Source organism: Aegilops tauschii, chromosome 5, assembly GCF_002575655.3.
Source record: "Aegilops tauschii subsp. strangulata cultivar AL8/78 chromosome 5, Aet v6.0, whole genome shotgun sequence".
Taxonomy (NCBI): Eukaryota; Viridiplantae; Streptophyta; class Magnoliopsida; order Poales; family Poaceae; genus Aegilops; species Aegilops tauschii.
This window is the reverse complement of record NC_053039.3, coordinates 122,460,566-122,479,548: the sequence shown is the minus strand read 5'-3', so window position 1 is coordinate 122,479,548 and position 18,983 is coordinate 122,460,566. Positions and strand designations below refer to the sequence as shown.

Below are 18,983 nucleotides of genomic sequence, written 5' to 3'. Positions count from 1 at the left end.
AAAAAAACGTTTCAGGCCCGAGCACTGCGCCTTTGTCCCGAGCGAAGCGGCCGCAGTTCCTCTATCCTCTCCTTCTCACGAGCCGATCCGCCGCCGCCGCCGCCGTTGCCCCACCCTCGCTCGCCGCTGCGGATCCACTGCCGCCCCCGCTCCATCTCGTCGCCCCACCCTTCCCCCTCGGCACGCCGCTGCCCCCGTCTTCGCGACGGCCCGCCCAAGCTAACGAGGCTAACACGCCACTGCTCCAGCACGGCCTGACCTGGCAGGGGGAGCGCGACGGTGGTGGTGGCGAGGAGGCGGAGGAAGCAGTCGTCGTCGGTGTGGTGCCTGATGGGGGAGGGGAGTGTCGCACAGCCAGCCTCGCGCCGGTACCTGCTCTGGGAAGAGCATGCGGGGTGCTGGAGCAGTGGTCGTCGCGTCCCCGGGTGCCCGCTGCCCTACCCGCGCACATGGTCGCCGTCGGCTCCCAGCCCCCCAGCGCTGGTCTCTGGTAGTCAACATCGTTGACAGAGTAGGAGTACATGCGGAGGTCGGGGAGAAGCATGGTCTTGCAGGCCAGGGTCTTAGTTGGCGTGCGTGTGCTCTCCTATCACCGCTGCCAGGCCACTGTAGGGGCTTCGCTTCGAGGGTGGGGGACACGGCTGCATCATGTAGGTGGGGGAGAAGACGACCATGAGCACGGGCGTCCTCTGCGTGGTGGTAGTCATGAGCCGTGCAACATCAAGACTGGGTGGAGCACGGGTGACCGTTGTGGCTGGGAGCTGAGCTTCTCATCCTCGATCTGGAGAAAATTATAGTGACTCATGACGAAACATAGCAGCGTAGGAGCCAGCAATGGAGCAAGCGAGGCAGAGGTGAGCAAGGGCAGCCAGGGCTCCCTTCTCCCCCGGTCTCTGAATCCTCTAATCCTTTCCTCAAATCCTGACATACTGAGTAGTTGATTTTGTATGGCTGGCTGCTGAACCCGTTATTGCATTATGTGCATCGAGCAATATGGAATTTATCTCTTTCCTTGCAAATTCGGATTTGGATCATTGTTCAACAATATACCTCTGATTTTTCCATAATTATGGCTCAAAATGTCATGCAGTCTAATTTTGATACCTATTTTGTTTTCTTGAAGCTTATAGATGTAGGCACTATCTATGTTCAGTAGGTGCTAATTATTCACATTTAAAGATTCTGGATATATCCTCTTATCTGTTTTTGCCTTTTTACAACATAAACATTTATGGATATGGAAATTGCGGCAATTTGTTTAGCTTTATTTAAATCTATTTGTTGATCTGAGATTTTGTTCTGTACTATTCTTGCATACTGGATCATTGTGTGAGAGATGGGAGAACACACCTCAACGACTGGCATATTATAATTACAGAGATTAGTTGTAAGGATAATGGAGTGCAGTTTTCTGATTCCGTGATCTGCAGGTTTGAAGGACTAATATTATGTAGCAAATGGCAATAGAATAATTTAGATTTAATAAATTAGCTTTAAGGATAAATGAGTTGGCACACAATACTATCAAGAACTAATACTATCAATATACTGGGAGCAATATGTAGCAAACAGTTCAAAATTAGAAACTTCTTTAGATTTAAGGAATAATCCATCTTACCCCTCCAATAAAGAAGGAATAATCCATTTTAATATGTTCCTTTTTATATGCAGGCTACAACAGAGCTCCTAGCCGAAGCTCATCCAGGAGCGACACCACTAGCTGCTCGAACAAATCAAACGAGGGTGCACCGGCCTCCAGCACGAAGCCTGCGATGTGAGGCAGTCCTTTGCACTCCACCTCATGCCCGTGCATTGTTGGTACGCGTATTTGAGCTCGAGTGTATGCGCACCTCTGCAACCCCGTAACTAGAGACCGAAATCAAGGGATTTGATTGGTGAGTGATGGAAAAAAGGAGAGGAATAGCAGCAGGAATAGAAGGATTTCGGTTCCAGTAGCAAAAGTCAATCCTTAATCATCATAGAGAGCAAGCTGGACAAGGAGGCAGGAAGCATAGGAGTTGGGGAAGAGAGATCCATGTGTTGGCGAGTGCTAGCTGGGTGTGTGACTCCTGTTTGAGAGAGAGGGAGGACCTTTGCTGGGCACTCAAAGGATGTGCTCGGATATGGTGGTCCAACTGCAAGGTAATGCTAACACATCTTGTTACTCTTTCTTCAATTTTGATAGGTTTACGACAGTTCCATTCAAGCACAAATATGTTTATGACATTAATTCAAAGTTGTAAAATACATATGTTTATAATAGTTTAATTATTCTTACATGATTTCCACATATATGTGTTGCTTTAGCCAAAAAAATGTGCAGTGAACTTGTTACATAGGACACCCTAGGTATCGCCACTGGCATCGACTAGACGACGCCCATCACTGACACACTCTTGTCTTGGTAGCATTGGCCCAGCTCATTGACACACTTTAATGGAAATATAAAGCCATGGCTTGATGTTGCTTTCAACAAGTATAATGCTCTGTGAACTAAGCATGTAGAGACTGAAATGGAATTTGTGACACTATGTAATTTTATATCTGAAGTGATTGAAGAAATGCTCCACGAATAAGGCATCCACTCATATATATTCAACATCATGTACTTAAGCCAAATGCAATTTTTAGGCTTGCTGACTTGCTTTATTCATGATCGATGAGCTTTATTACTTAGCATGTAACCTTCCCAGTTTATTTACTAATCCTCCATCTTTTTTTAGTTATGTGTACATCCTTCCATTCAAGTATGGAAACAGGCAATTCCAGCCATCAACAGTTGCCGCACCTGCCAACATTAAAGAAATTATGTAGGCCTTATGTAGTTGTTTTAGCTTTCTCTTGACATACTTTATATATGTTCATGATAAGTTGGGATGGAGGATTATCAGTGTAATATGCACTTGCCTTTGTTAAAGCAATTGGATATAGACCTGTCTGTGAGATCTTTAGAGATCATTTAAGAACATGTATGTTTAAGCCTATGAACAGAGACAAAGCCAAATATGTGCTGCAAAATGTTCCAGTTTGCAGCCAAATATATATGCAAGAACTGTTACCTACGCTTGCCCAAAACCTATTATGATAGTGTGCTAGCTACTTGTACTGTGTAGATTCATGGAAGAGCTTTGTGCTGAAAATTAGGAGAAAGAGAAACATAAGCGACAGTTCAGCAAGTTTTGTAATATGAGTTGTAAACGAGAAAAGACCCGTCTCGAGAATTATGACAGGCATATGCCGAAGGAAAGAGAGCCTAAAGGAAGGAAAATATGAGTTGTGAAAATTTGACATTGACTAAATTCTCCATGGCCAGAAAAATTCAATTAAATCAACCCGTAGCAACGCACATGCATATTTACTAGTCTATCTAAAATATACACATCAAGCTTTCATATAGTTTTAGATCGGAGCGAGGTGGTATGTCCTAAGCGAATGATCCTGTCCAGGTCAAATTCGTTGCCATCTCCAGTGTTAATATTTTCACTGCCAAAAGTTATACAACCTCTGTCTGAAATTAACCATCGTTGAAATAAGATATACACGTATCAGCGGCAGTTAATTCTAGACTGAGAGAGAGTATTAATTTGCTGAAGTATGTCATGCACCAATATTGAACGAGACCTGGACTTACATTGTTATTGGTAGCTTTAATTTTTTTTATTCTAAGACCATGACTAATTCTATGTCAGGGAGTCATTCTACTAACTTATTTATCTCAATATACAAATATGTCACAACATCATAAAATTATGGATGGGATAAAACCCACCTCAACATACAACCATGCATAGAAAAAGAATCACCACAACATGCAACCATGCATGAAAAAAAATATTGTTTAATAAATATTTTACAACTATACATAATTAAATATAATAACTCATATGTACTCCCCCTGTAAACTAATATAAGAGCGTTTAGATCACTACTTTAGTATTCTAAACACTCTTATATTAGTTTACGGAGGGAGTACTTTTTAATTTTGGTTTGCGTGTTATTAATTTAAATATTTATATTACACAATCAAATGTTAAAACTGATTTCCACAACATGTAACGTATCATCTAGTAGTTATAATAAGAAATGCAGGCATGATTCTTACAAACACAGCTTGTTCGGAAGTCCACATGACGCTTCATATTAAAGCAATATGTAACTAGCATGCTGAACTTTGCCTGACATGGATTACAATATACTCTATTCTAGTACTTAATTAGCATCGTGGCAAGCAAGGTGGGAGTATGAATGACAACGAAAGAAAGTGAGAAGGTTCCTAACTTAACTAAACTTGAAAGTTGACAGCTCACCTTTTTTTTTCTATCCAATTGACCTGTAATAATTATCTCCATTCCGTGTTTTTTTAGGAAAAGCATTCATGGCGCATTTTATTACTTTAAAAAATGTTTGCATCGTTCAACAAGAACTGAAGAACAAAGCTAGGGCATCATCGTGCCAAATACAATGTGAGGTACCCATTCCCTTCGAAGGTCACCCGTCGTCACCGGATCCAACCATTAAAAACCAGGTCATCAGTTTTCGCTATGAAGATCAAGTTCAAGCCAACTTCAAGCAGTGCTCCAACAAGATGACGATGTAAAAATACAGTCATTGCTAGGTATAACCAACTAAGATCAGACCTTGTTTAAAAAAACTAGGATCGGACCTAGGGTATTTACCCCGAAGCTTGAAATCAGATACTACCTCCGTTCTGGTTTATTGGTCCCCTTTGTATTTAGTGTCAGATTTTTGACCATAGATTTAACTAACAAAATGTCAATGCATGTCATAAAAAATATACCAGGAGAAACTATGTTTGAATACAAATTCAACGATATAATTTTTGTTACATGCATTAACATTTTATTAGTTAAATTGACGATCAAAATTTGACACAAAATACGAAGGAGTCAATAAACCAGGACGGAGGTAGTAATACACAAAATCAAAGTCACGTGTGTTCCCACCTCCACTCTCCGTGTTCCGAGCAGCCTCTCACGCGCGACGAGGTCATTAAGAGGGAGAAAGGGCGTCCGCGCCGCTCACATGGGCCGTTCAAATTAGTTAACAACGACAAGCTCGGCGTCAAGGTCTATCATTGTTTTTGCAAAGTCGTATTAGCAACCTGCTAGGACAGTTGGCATACGCATGCATGCTGCTATATGTATTGGCTCATCGCGTTCCATTCATATACACCTCAAACTCTTTGCGGCAGTAGAGATCGATGGCCTCAAGGAGAGAAAAGAAGGCCTCCTACGACGCCAAATGGGAGGTAGTGTCCATCAACACCTACGCCCTGTTCATGGGGTACCTGTCCATGGCCGTGAGGGGGATGGGCGTCCTGGTGCTCACATGGTCCACTGTCGTCCTCCTCGGCGGCTTTGTGTCCATGCTACGGAAGAAAGACTTTTGGTGCCTCACCATTATTACTCTTGTTCAGACTGCTGGGTTAGTCTTACCAATTGCTATTTACTTCCCCGTTCCGAAATATAAGTCTTTTTAGAGATTTCAATATAGACTGTCAAGATTTTGTTGTCGCATCTTTTATACACTGTCAAGATTTTGTATGTTTTCTCTTCTCTGGTTCCATCACTTTGAGTGTTTCTTGAAACCTTATGCTAAAGTGTAGTTGATTTGAGTCGGCCAAAAAGTAGGCTCATGTAATTTAGAAGAGACCTTACGGGAACACCCAAGTCTACGGATAGATCAAATACTTATTGCACAATGGAGGAGTTACTATAATGTATGATGGGTACTCTCTTCGATTTCACGACAAAACGTGTCATAGTTTATAAAAGATGTTACTATAGACGATATCATTTATTATTATATAGAATCTATAGAGAGAGGAACGCATGAGATCATTCAAGATAATGTTTTCTTAAGTTTTCACAAGTTTAACTGACACTACTTCCTCCCATTTATTTATTACTATAGCATGACAGTTAAATACTAAATATACTTCTTTACAGAGGAAGTGCCTAACAAGATGTCATTGCATAATAATCTACTATGATAATTCACTGTGAGAGGCCTGCCAAAAGAGGCTTGTTCTTCACCGAATCATTAGTAAACTAAGTTTGTGTTTATAAGATTATTGATCCTGCCCCCTCATGCTGAATTTATTTTATAAACTTCAGTGCATACAATTACTATCTTCAACCGGATTTACTAGTCCCTCTTGTTTTGGGGGTCATATTTTGACCATGGCTTTAACTAATAAAATACAAGTTATACGTAGCAAAAATGATATGATTGGAAACTAAATTCAAATATGAATCCAACAATATAATTTTTTGTGACATACATTAACATTTTGCTAGTCAAATATGTGGTAAAATTTTGACCCAAAACATGATGGGGATTAATAAATTCGTGCGGAGGTAGTAGTTGTTAAACACTTAACCCATTGGCTTAGGAATAGAAATCTTGTTCTTACATATAGATTTATGAAAATCCTAGGCACTGATTGACATTGCCAAACACCGACTGAGAGTTGTTAATCCACTGAAAACATGGAGTTTTTTGGTTGGTCAAAAATCTAGTATGTAATATCTGTATGAAAATTACATAAGAATAGCACTGTTAAATATCTCCTAAAGTTCGCAGATTAAATAACACTATATTATCAATAGAACATATAAAAATAATTAAAAAAAATGCACATCAAAACCAAAATGGCCTAAGAGCATCTCTAGCCCTTATCTCAAAATCTTATAACTCCCTAAAGACTACTACCTCTGTTCTGATTTACTAGTCCCCTCCTATGTTGGGTCATATTTTGACTAGATTTTAACTAATAAGATATAACTTATATGAAGCAAAAATAATATCATTGGAAACTATTTCAAATACAAATTGAACAATATTATTTTTTGACGACATGCATTAACATTTTGCTGGTCAAATATGTGATCAAACTTTGACCCAAGTACGGTGAGGACTAATAAACTCAGACGGGGGTAGTACTTCTTTTGTGGACTTAATTCCACCTAGTCCTTTCCTAAAAAAATTAACTCCTCAAACACCCCCCCCCCTCAAATTTGAGGAGCCTCCCTCTTCCCCCTAAACTTTATGCCCCCTATCAACCATGGCACCAACAACATTCATGACCCAACCGCCGGCACTGACCAACTTTCCTCATCCGTGGCACTGCCCAAACCGACGTCGCCCCTTACAAAAAGTTAGTGATGCCCCCTCCACACTTTACCCTAGGCCTCATCGCCTGATTCAAACTCACCATGTACAAATCAACATGTCGCCTAAAGCAACACCCCTCCTGTTAGTCGAATCAAGCTCGATATGGTCCTTAGGCTGCATACCATAACAACGTGTATAGACAATATCATTTATTATCTTTAATGACGCGTACTCCCTCATAGCTATTGGCACGTCCCATTGAGCATGGATCTGGCTCTGTGAACACCATTGAGGCTGGATTTGGCTCGACCGTGAGCGGATTGAGGCCCTTGCGAGCAATCCCATCTAGGTGGCACATTTGGTAGCAGCGGATTCTAAGCGCTACCATGCACACACGACAACCATCGACTAGACGACTTGGCGGCAGTTATTGAAAGCGTTGAGTTGATTTCTTCAGTTCAAGTGATTTATCCTTTAGTCGGATAGCTCAGTGTGAGTTGTCTGCGAAAGTGATGGACGGCGGCTATAGCAGCTGACATCATGGTTGTATTCCCTCCAGGGTGAAAACCCACGATTAATCTTCTGTCTTGACTAGGCAACATCAACCATCAATGTCCACACATCGTAACCATGTTAAAGGTGTTGTTTTGAAGATCTGCAACAAGGTGATAGCCCCTGGTCCGGTGTCTGGTTGGACCAACCACTCCATGAGTGCAAACGCCAATTCCCTATCGAAGGTGTTCTCTTGGAGCGACTAGTGGATTGGTTCACAACCCTATGTAGTATGATTTTGGAGATGTTGGCGCAAGGCTCGTCTTATGTGGATGGTCTTCTTTCTTCCTTTTTTAGTTGATTTCTTTTTTGTAAGTCAATTTGTTTGACATTAATGTTTGGTTTTGCTTGGCATTATTACAATCATAAATAACATATGTTTATGTCCATCAATCAATGCAGAAGTCAAGGTGGTTTAACCCATTTTTGAAAAAAAAAAGGTGGAATATTTATAAGTTCATTGTAAAGTATAAAAAGTTGGACATCCACGGGACAAACTAGACGGCATAGCACTACAAAGATGGGATATTCAAAAGTTTACTCTGTAAACTATATTAGTTCACAATATAAGTTACAGAAATCTGGTATAAAAACCATGGGAGGTCACTGCATAAAGCGATCATAAGTTCACTCCACAAACACATTAGTCACTATATAAAACAATCTCTTCAAATCTCAGCAGTTTATAGAAAATAGAAGTATATTCTTTCAACTTCAGTGGTTCATTACATAAGAACATGAGCCCACTCTCCAAAACTCAGTCGTTTAATGTATAAAAAATGTGAAAATAGATGTTCACATTTCAAAGCGTGAGCCCTTCACTGTATAAATACACAAAGGTTCACTCTACAAACTACAACAATTCACGGTGCAGAAGCTATCAAAGTTTACTTAGCAAAACTATAATTTTAGCTATATAAAATGTAGAAACAAATCTCTCTGGAAACTACTGCAGTTCACTTTTCCATCTACACCTTCTCACCATATAAAAACAATAGTAAGTAGTTCACTAAGAAACAATAGAAGTTCACTCTAGAAAACTCATCGGTTCACCCTCAAGAACTACAAATGTTCTCTCTCAATCTACAATAGTTCACCATAAAAAGAAGAGATAATTGGTTTTATACCCTTAGTTGTGTCCCCCTCGTTAGGATTGCCCCTAGTTTGTGCAAACACGTGGTCTTGCCTAGGGATGGCACCCACAGGGTTTGGGTACGGGTGGAGCCACCCCATACCCTTTCCCGTCCCATTTGAGTTACCCATCACCCGTACCCATACCCGGTAGTGGGTACAATTTTTTCCCATACCCGTCACCCGACATGGTAAATGGGTACCCACGGGTAAAGACACACATGTTTGAATAGCATTAATTTGAGCATCACATAATTATAAACAACAACATACAATCATATTTTATAAACAAAAACACATAGTAACATAAATACATACTTATAAACAACAACACATCTAAAACAACAACACATTCTATAAAAATCAACACTTCCTTGTAAACAACTACACATCAAAACATCAACACATAGTCATAAATGGTAGCACATAGTCATAAATTTTAAGTTCACTAACTCACGACAAAGTGTAGAGGTAATTTGTCCATATTATGTTAGATTTTATAAGGGTACATGGGTATGCGGGTATGGGTTATGTGATCCTACCCGCTCTACCCGATGGGTTTAAGATTTTTCTATTTGTATACCCATGGGTAACATTTTGTCTCATACCCTTACTCTAATAGGGTTTTTACCCGCAGGGTACATGGGTAATGGGTACCCATTGCCATCCCTAGTCTTGCCCAACCCACTTCGGCGTTTTGTGCTTTTGCCCTTTAACCGTTTGACCGTCACTTTGAAAACTTCATAACTAATTCATACTAAATTAGAAAAATGCAAATAAGATATCAAAATAGTCGGAAAAACATCACCTGTATGTCAATGTTAGTTGCATTCATGACAAAAGTGTTGGTAAGTGCCTATCCGAGTTTTAGCTCTTAATATACCACCATGAACAGTAAAATCTAAAAAAAATCAAAAAAAATTGGTGGCAAAGAATTACAAATGTTCTAAGTGTTTGCCAAGTTTAATCTGGGAATGAAATTCATGGAAGTCGATCATCACTCGAAAATAGATTGTCTTTTTGGAAACGACTTTCACGAGTGTCATTCCCTGATAAAACTTGGCAAGCACTTAAAACATTTGTCATTCTTTTCCATCAACTTTTTTTTTTGAAATTTAAAATTTTTATTAGATTTTACTGTTCATGGTGGTATGATAAGAGCTAAAACTCGGATGAGCACTTACCAACACTTTTTTCATGAATGCAAGTGACATTGACATACAGGTGATGTTTCTCCGAACATTTTGGTATCTTATTTGCATTTACTGATTTAGTATGAATTAGTTATGAAGTTTTCAAAGTGACGGTCAAACGGCCAAAGGGCAAAGGCACAAGACGCCGAAGTGGGTTGGGCAAGACCACGTGTTTTCAAAAACTAGGGGCAATCCTGACGAGGGGGACACAACTAAGAGTATAAAACCAATTATCTCTAAAAAGAACATAGCCCATGTTTAATGTTAGAAATTCAGCAATTTACTATGCAAAACTATAGAAGTTTACATACAATCTACAATAGTTCACTATATAGAATAAAAATCAGATGTTCACTCTGCAAACCTACAAAAATCCAACCTATACTAGATCACTAACCAGGAAGTTCACTAAAAACCGAGTTTGTAAAAGAGAACATACAGATACAATGTCTCCAATACAAACACAACGAGGACGCACACCTTAAAATGCCAAAGTGCACATACTGCAACTCTAAAATTGTGCGATAGTAACACCATTATTCACAGCGATGCTCACACTCGCACCTTGGACAAATCGTGCAATCTAGTGGCACCACTGTAGTGTGAACCCCTTCATACACAAAGTCTGTTGTTGGGAAGTACACTGCACCTTATCAAAGTTAACCATAAAAATCGCTCCATCTAGCTTCTTAATGTGAAGCTCATGTATGGTTTCCTATAATAAAACTATTAACCCCCTCACGGCTTGTTCGGTTGAGATGGATTTGAAGGGGATTGAGAGAGAATTAATCCCCTACAAGCCAAAATCCCTGCAAATCCTCTCCAATCCACCGATGGGATTAACCGAACAAAGCCTCAAGGATGTGTCAGATCGGCACGAAAGCTCATTCAGTTGGACAGATAAAGTTGTGGACGGTTTCTGCAATACGATTTGTGATGACCTTACTGATAAATTTAATGCTCATACTTAGGAGGCAAATAGGATGATACTGCTGAAATTGCACGTCACGCCTTTCTTGGGCAGTAGCATAATCGGCCCAAATTCAGCCGAACAAGGGTGTTTACCCTTGGTGTAGATGAGTGAAGGGTTGCAACGAGTCCCCTTTAATGACCTCCCAAAACTTTTGATAAAACTCGGTAGGAATCCTTTTGGCCCCAAAGATTTGTTGTGTTCCATCTAAGACATGGCCTCGCGTACTTTCTTCTCTGGGAAGGGAGCAATGAGGAGCCCGTTCTCCTCCGGTGTGAGCTGCAAGATATCCTCAATATCATTCCCTAGTGACGGAGCATTGGGGTCAACTGACCCCAAATAAAATTAGGCAAATCAATGTAAATTAGTGTTTATTCATGTGTATTAGAAGGTTTGGCCCTTACTGCAATGAAGTTGAACCCTTGCCTTAGGACACACATGGTCTAACTGGGAACTCTGACCTGCAGGGTCTTCGATGTATCTCTGAACGAGAAGTTAAAGTATATCAGGAGGTCGTACTTCGGTTTCCTGCGTGCTATATATGCCACGGTGATCGACAGGCGATGGCGCATCAGGAAAAGGAGAAATGCCGATAACAAGGATCCCTCCATGGCACGCCTACTGATAGCGATTACCATATTGTTCATTCAGCAGCTGGTTTTCGCAGTTATACTGTGCCCTTTAGCAGCACTTTACTTGTGTGGGTTGGTGATCACCGGCGGGATATCGCTGTGGCGCCTGATACGGCGCGATTACGGCGAGGTGGATGGAGGTGCAAACCTGCAGCCTGCTCTGAATGTCTTGTACTCACTGGCTCTGTTCCAGGGTGTGCTCTTCTGCTACAGGTTCTTCTCATATTCCGCAGGAGATGGGCTGGTCAGTAAAGTGGTCGAAGAATACAAGCTGGACAAAGAAGGACCCTTTCGGAAATCGGTGAAGGAGTACCTGCGTCAGACCAGAAATGGGTGCGCCAAGGACCCATCATTCATAAAGGAAAGGAACCTGGTCACGTACGCCGTGGATTTGATGAAGTTTGAATCATCTGGCAGCTACCTCTCCGGGGCAAGGATTTTGGACGCACTCTTGGCACAGTCAGAGCTCAAGGAGCAGCACTCGATGATTGCACAGCTCATTGGGTCGGCATCCTGCAGCCAGATAGTTGAGAAACTGCTGCAGGCGCTCGATTCGAGAAGCCGGCAAGACAAAGAGATCATGGAGCTCGCCGCCAGGATAGTGGTGAAGCTTGCTGGAGAGATCCATTTGAAGCGGTTTCCACAAGGCATATTGTGTATATCTTCACTGCTCGAAACCTCTCAGAGACAGCCTGACGATGACAGTGCCCCTTCCGATGAATTCAAGTCGCTCATGAAGCAAGGCCTTGTTATCCTCGACAGCCTCGCTGCTGACAAACATAACTGCAGTCTCATATGCGAAGACCAGAGCCTTCTCTTCAAGGTCATGGCCCCCATAAGCTCTGATATGCTCCACCTCATCGATCATGACGAATGGTTTAGTGTAGCTGCAGCATCACTGCAAGTCATGTGCCGCATCGTGACTTCTCCCGGAAGCACCGGCGAGAATCTCCGTAACCAAATCCACGGAAACAAGGAAGTGATCAGTAGCATGGAGCAGATTCTGGAGTGTAAAACCTGTCGTAAACACAAATTATACATACTAGTCATCAAAATTCTCACCAAACTACCCATGGATGCAGCTCCGGGAGTGGGCACCAAAAGCCGAGGAAAATTCATCAAGACAATGGCTCGCATCCTCACCTCTGATTCTGAAACCCAAGATAGCTCCATCAGAAAATTGGCAGGCGAAGCACTGGCGATGCTAAGCGAAAAATATGCTACCATCTTCTTGAAGGAAAATGGTGGTGTTGTTGATGATCTCAGTAGAATGCTCTTTAATGCTGACCACAATGCATACAGAATAACTGCAGCTGAAACCCTGAAGCATCTTTGTATGCATTACAAAGAGAATGATGATTGTTTCAAGGAACTAATGAAAACCATGAAAGATGTCACGCCAAAGGTGAACTTTATTTTGTTTTCTTGTTCCCTCGCTTGAATTATTACCGTTTCTTCTTGTCTGAATAGCTTTGTAGCCCTGGTGTCCAAGACCTGCTCAAATTAAACATGCTTTTGCCATTGCAGGTTCTCGTTCAAATACTTCCTCGTGGATCACCAAGGAAGGAAGTACAAGCAGGAAATGAAACAGATAAAGACAAGTATCAGCCACCAGGAGCTGACTTAGAAGATGGCCATGGCAGTTGTGGTGTTTCATCACAAGACAATGGTTCGGACAAAATCATTTCCTCTCTTCAGGAAAAGGATGAGGAATCTGTGGACAGGAAATTGCACGCGGCTTTATTATCTCTTTGCGCGGCAATATTTGATAAATTGATCAGTGACAAAGGTCATGATTTAACTCCGCTGGTTAATGCAATTGTCTCAGAAGATGCTGCATTTAGCTTTGTTGGGAAGCTCAGGGAGATGGTTGAAATAAACAGTGAGCCCACAGCCAATTGCCTGATGATAATGAAGATTATCAGCAAGATGGTAATATCAATGATGCAGCATGGAGGCTGGTACGTAAAAAAAAATCTGGACAGGTTTGACAGCTTGATACTATCTCTGTCTAATGCTTCAGACAATATGTTAGCACTTGAGGGTTTCATGATTTTTGCTAGTGCTGATCGTCTTGCACTGAAGGAATTTGGCACTCTCGCTTCCCTAGTGAATGAAGCACAAAAACTTCTGGACAAAAATAAGATGGAACATCAATCGGGAATTATACCAGCACTTTCCGTGTCAATGGAAGTCAGCTCATTGAGTAGTACTATGCACATTTAAACATTTACACACTCTGCTAGCTACCTGCTACTTGTGTTGTTCTTAGTACCTATTGTGGATTAGTTGATCCTTAAAAAAAGGGAGAGATTATATGTATCATTCCCAGCCTGTTGTGGGCAGAATCATATTTGTAATTTGTTCTCTATAAAGTGAAAATGTGGCTTCGATGGAGAGTACTTTCTGAAGAAATCTGTGGTAGCAGCTAGCAGGTCAAGTGTATAGGCTATGGTTCATCTTCTAGGAGGCACTCGGCTCAAGAATTGTCTTTAATTGGTATATTACTGGAGATTTCTTGAGTAAGGAACTCATACAGTTTACAAATGTCTTTGTATGGAAATTCGCCTTACTGGCCATTCTATCAGCACGTCATTCTTAATATGCGTTCTTGGTTTACACAAACTTCTTGTGTGTGCCCTTGAAATTCTTTCAGAATTTTGTTCAAAGTTGCCAGCTCCAGATTTAAGCTGCATCTGCCACTCCTATTCATCCATAAGCTCATGGATTCATCCATGATACTTTGTTTTAGTATCGACAAGCAGCATGCTTCGTATTTTAAACAAGACATGCACAATTCACACAGAAAATTGACTTGGTGGTCAAATGGAAAATTAGCTAACTCAGTCTTCTTCAAATGGCGAGTTAAGAACAAAGGCTCCGTTGGGAACTCACCTGACTTCCTCAACTCCTAGATGCCAGCTTCTCACCAACGATGCCAGTTGCCAGCTTCTCCGGTGGAGCCAGGAGCGACGGCCGAACGACCTGGCAGCCCGGCGAGGAGGCTTGAGGCCCAATTCGGCGAGTGTTTGGGGGCTTTGGGCCAGTCAGACTCGTCAATGCGGTGGGGAACGAACTGGTCTGGCGTATAGTGCGGTGAGGAGGCTCGTCGGAGTAGCTCATTCGGCTGCCGGTGGCAAACACGAGGAGAAACATATGAAGCTCGTCTGGGTCGGGCGTCTGAGCGGAGTCGATGCGGCGGGGATGCGGTGGAGATGGCAAGATGGGGCGGGAGAAACCTGCGGGTATCTGTTGAAAGAGTTTTCTCAGCTACGAAGATTATCAAGATAGGGCTGTGCTGAAAACCTTTCCATCAGTTGGCCACCTTCTATCGGATGTACAACGCCGTCTGGCTACCTCCTACTGCAGGCGGTCTGCATTTGTTGTGGCTGGGCTAAGCCACAACGGAAACAGCTGCTACTGCGATGGCGGCGCCGTGGTTGTCCTCAGTTATATATGTTGCATTTCAACCACAGCAACTAATAGGGGCGTCATCGTGGATAAAGTCATGAATTAGATCAAGCTAGGGCAAACGAGCGCAGTGACAGGGACATTGACGGACTTGGGGAGGACGAGAACATGAAGGCAGCGTCGTCGGCTGGTAGCATATGGACCTCAAGGAGAGGACCCATCAGTTTTTGACAGAAAATGTAAATAGTACATATTACCCTGGAAAATCAACAGTGAGAGGGACCTGTACCGTTGCTTCGCACACAAACCAAGTGGGGCCTTAAAGGTTTAGAGTTCAGGGTTGAAATATGAACTTTGCAATAGTTTAGGGTTGAAAAGTGGACCTTTTTTAAAGAAAAAAAGATTATAGATCCCTGAAACGGCATGACGGCCACAAAGGTGAAAATAAAAGCATGTTATAGACAAGAATACGTAATCCATAATTATATGTATTATTATGTATTTATGTTACCTGTTTTGTGGTATTGATCGGGCTGGCTTCCAAATTTAGATATTTGCATGACAGGCCAACAAAGAGGTGTATCCCACACATGAATAGATTGAAGTAACACCTTGATGATCACAAATGGAAACATAGGGAACTTCAGGAGGAGCACTTCAAGAACTTAACTTCAACACACTTCACCAGAAGTCTCCACATGAACAATTGCCATTGTTAAAATGGTGAAATCTATACACATCTCGCAATACAATTTCTCTTCTCATGACTTCAGAGGTAAACTTCATCCAAGTGTGGCAATCGTTGCAGACACGGAGATTCTTAATGACTCTAAGGGGCATAGAAGGAGGCAAACTCATCAATCCAAAGGCCACAGCTAACTTCTCGCTATGGACAAAAGCAGTGGGGTCCTTTTGTTCTTTCTCTTTTTCTTGGAAAAGAAAATAGTTCCCTTGTATGTACCCTATTTTGGTTAACCTATCATCTAGGTCAGCCAAATATTTGTAAATCTGATGGGCCAATGGGTGCAACCAATCACCAACAAAGAAAGCATGAACCACGTTCTTTACTTCAATCCAGCTACGACCGGGCTCTTTTCTGACTCCTCTGTCTTTCATCATCTTTCTGACGTGATCCCTGTAAGCCCATTTCCCAGTAACAGCATATGCATTTGAAAGGAGGACATATGATGCTGAATCATGAGGCTCTAACTCCAGTAGACACTTGGCTGCAAGCTCTCCAATTTCGATGTTTTTGTGCACTCTACAAGCACTGAGAAGGGTTCTCCAAACCATTGCATTAGCAGATACAGGCATTTCCTCAACAAATTTCCTTGCCCGGTCAAGTTGCCCAGCTCGTCCAAGAATGTCTACAACACAAGCATAATGATCAGGCCTTGGATGGATTCCATGCTCACTAGACATGGATTCGAAGTAACCAAGACCCTCCTCTACCAGACCCACATGACTGCAAGCAGCTAAAACGCCTATGAAGGTCACATCATTTGGTTTTAGACCTTCTTGCTTCATTTGATCAAATAGATCCAAAGCCTCTAGGCCACGTCCATGTTGTGAGCAACTTGTAATAATAGTATTCCATGACACATCGTTCCTTTCGGGCATTTCAAAGAACTGCATCTTGGCATCTTCAATGCTGCCACATTTCCCATACAGTGAAATCAACGCATTGGCAACTTCAGTTTCAGAGGTGTAACCTGTTTTAGTAACTGTAGCATGTATTTGCTTTCCTTGTTTTATATCTGCAAGGTTAGCTGATGCACTAATAGAGGATACAAAGGTGAACACGTTATACTTGACACCTGCTTGATACATCTTAATAAATACCTCAAGGGCCTCTTCATATAGACCACTTTGTGCAAAACCAGATACCAGTCCATTCCATGTTATCTTGTCTTTATGTTCAACTGCCTCAAATAAAGAGAAAGCTTCTTTGCTTCTTCCACATCGTGCATAAAGGTTTACCAGCGCATTCCAAATAGAGACATCTGCTGAATAACCAGACACATAAACCCGAGAATGAATCTGCAGACCCTGACGCATCGCTTTAATTCCAGCACAAGCACTTATAGCACTTGCTAGCCCTATGTTATCAGGCCAAATTCCAAATAGCTGCATATCTTTGAATGTTTCAAGGGCCTCTTTGCAAAACTCATGTTGCACGTATCCAGCAATCATCGATGTCCAGGAGACCACATCTTTTGCTTCAAGTATTTCAAGAATTCTTTGAGCTTTATCAAGCCACCCGTATTTAGAATACATATCTATCAGTACACCACTGACATACATATCAGACTCAAAGCCAGTCTTTATGCTTAGTGAATGAATCTGCTCTCCAAGGTTAATTTCTCCAGCGTAAGTGCAAGTCCTTAACAAGCATGGGTATGTGAATTGGTTAGGGCGTACCCCTGCAGCTACCATTTGACAAAAGAGGTCAAATGATTTTGCTAGATCACTAACCTGCCCATATGCAACAAGCATCAAATTCCATAGCACTACATTTGTCCTATCACCCGATTTGAAGATCTTGAGCGCATCCACAATATCACCACATTTCACATAGAGATCAAGAAGCGAACCTTCAATTATGTAATCTGGAGACATGCCTGCTTTTAGCAAATAAGAATGGAGCTGCTTGCCCTTATTCAGATCACCAGTAGAGGCACAAGCTACAAGGAGACTAGCAATGGTTACACAATCAGGCGTCCAGCCTGACAAGCGCATCTCTTCAAATATCTCCAAAGCACTCTCACCATTTCCACACTGAGCATGTCGCGAGATCAGTGTATTGAACGTTACTCTATCGCAGTACGGCATCTCAGAAAATACTCTTTCCGCCAGACTAAAAGATCTGAACCGCAAGTACAGCGCAATAAGAGCATTCCCCACAACCGTTTCAGAGCACAACCCTTGCTTGTAAACTTGGACATGCACCAACCGTCCTTGCTCAAAAAGCGCAGCTTTAGTGCAAGCACTGAGTACACTAGACAGAACGTAAGGCGTAGGAACAACACCGGAGCGATGCATCTGGTGGTATAGCCCGACAGCTTCTTCTCCAAGACCATTCTTTGCATACCCTGACAACATTGCAACCCAAGAAACATTGTCCCTGGCAGATAGCTGCTCAAACACATGCCTCGCCCGCTGCACAAGCCCCTTTTTCGCGTACAAATCAATCAGCAGGTTGCCAGCGATCCGGTCTCCGCCGAGCCCACATGTGATCGCCTTCGCATGGATCTCCGGAACGAGCGGCCAGCGCTTGCCGTTGCCCCTGCACTCGCGCAAGGCGCACGCGAAATCAACAGAGCCAAGGCCCCTGCACTGCCTGACCTTGGCTGCGAAGAGCGACAGGAGCTTCTCCGGATCTTCGTGCGCGAGGAACCCAGTGAGCGACTTGTTAAGTGAGGCCGCTGCCCGGCGCGTCATTGAGCCGAACACCTTGGGCGCGACGGGGTGGAGGACATTGTCCAAGTAGCTCGCTGGTGATATGTTAGTGCGAGGGAGCACGCGCGAGGCAGGGAGGTTGGAGGTGGTGGAGGAGGTCAGGTCGGCGGCCTGCGCCGGAGCGACGGCTGCTGTGCAGCCTCAGGACGAGCTAGCTGAAGCGCGACTGCGCTAATCTGGTGCCGGTGAGCAAAGTTACCAGGATAGGCGACGTCTCACACGATAGTGTTTTATTTACAGCATCTCCCGCAGTTCCTAAATTTAATATTTCTTTAGTCTCATACTTCCTCCATTTTTATATGCAAGGTCATCCGAGTGAAAGTGGAATTAAGTGGGACTAATCAGTCCATCCCACTTAAACTATTTTAGTGGGCTCCCATTCGACAAAAAATATATTAATCCGGTTCACATTTAGCCGACCCACCATTACCATTTATACCCTTCTAAACATTAAAAACGCCCACACCACACGCAAGCCCCCATGGCAGGAGGACAAGC

At 42.5% G+C, this 18,983-nt stretch overlaps 2 protein-coding genes and 2 long non-coding RNA genes across 4 annotated transcripts; 2 read left to right on the top strand and 2 right to left on the bottom strand.

Annotated features, from left to right (window-relative positions):
- Positions 1-23: 23 nt before the first annotated feature.
- Positions 24-3,062, top strand: LOC120964401 (uncharacterized). Its single transcript, XR_005756499.3, has 3 exons — positions 24-854; positions 1,672-2,142; positions 2,724-3,062. It is a non-coding gene; the product is annotated as an uncharacterized lncRNA (long non-coding RNA).
- A 1,911-nt stretch (positions 3,063-4,973) lies between these two features.
- On the top strand, positions 4,974-14,012 carry LOC109783327 (uncharacterized). The gene is made up of 3 exons (XM_020341938.4): positions 4,974-5,445; positions 11,451-13,020; positions 13,143-14,012. Exons 1-3 carry the CDS (start codon positions 5,222-5,224, stop codon positions 13,839-13,841), a joined length of 2,493 nt encoding a protein of 830 aa, XP_020197527.2. The 5' UTR covers positions 4,974-5,221; the 3' UTR covers positions 13,842-14,012.
- LOC123493961 (uncharacterized) lies at positions 10,316-11,653 on the bottom strand. The gene is made up of 2 exons (XR_006663754.1): positions 11,388-11,653; positions 10,316-11,262 (listed from the first exon to the last, which is right to left on the bottom strand). It is a non-coding gene; the product is annotated as an uncharacterized lncRNA (long non-coding RNA).
- A 1,609-nt stretch (positions 14,013-15,621) lies between the features above and the next one.
- LOC109783329 (pentatricopeptide repeat-containing protein At4g13650) lies at positions 15,622-18,752 on the bottom strand. The gene has a single exon (XM_020341940.4). The coding sequence runs from the start codon at positions 18,465-18,467 to the stop codon at positions 15,708-15,710; it is 2,760 nt and encodes a 919-aa protein (XP_020197529.1). The 5' UTR covers positions 18,468-18,752; the 3' UTR covers positions 15,622-15,707.
- Positions 18,753-18,983: the final 231 nt, after the last annotated feature.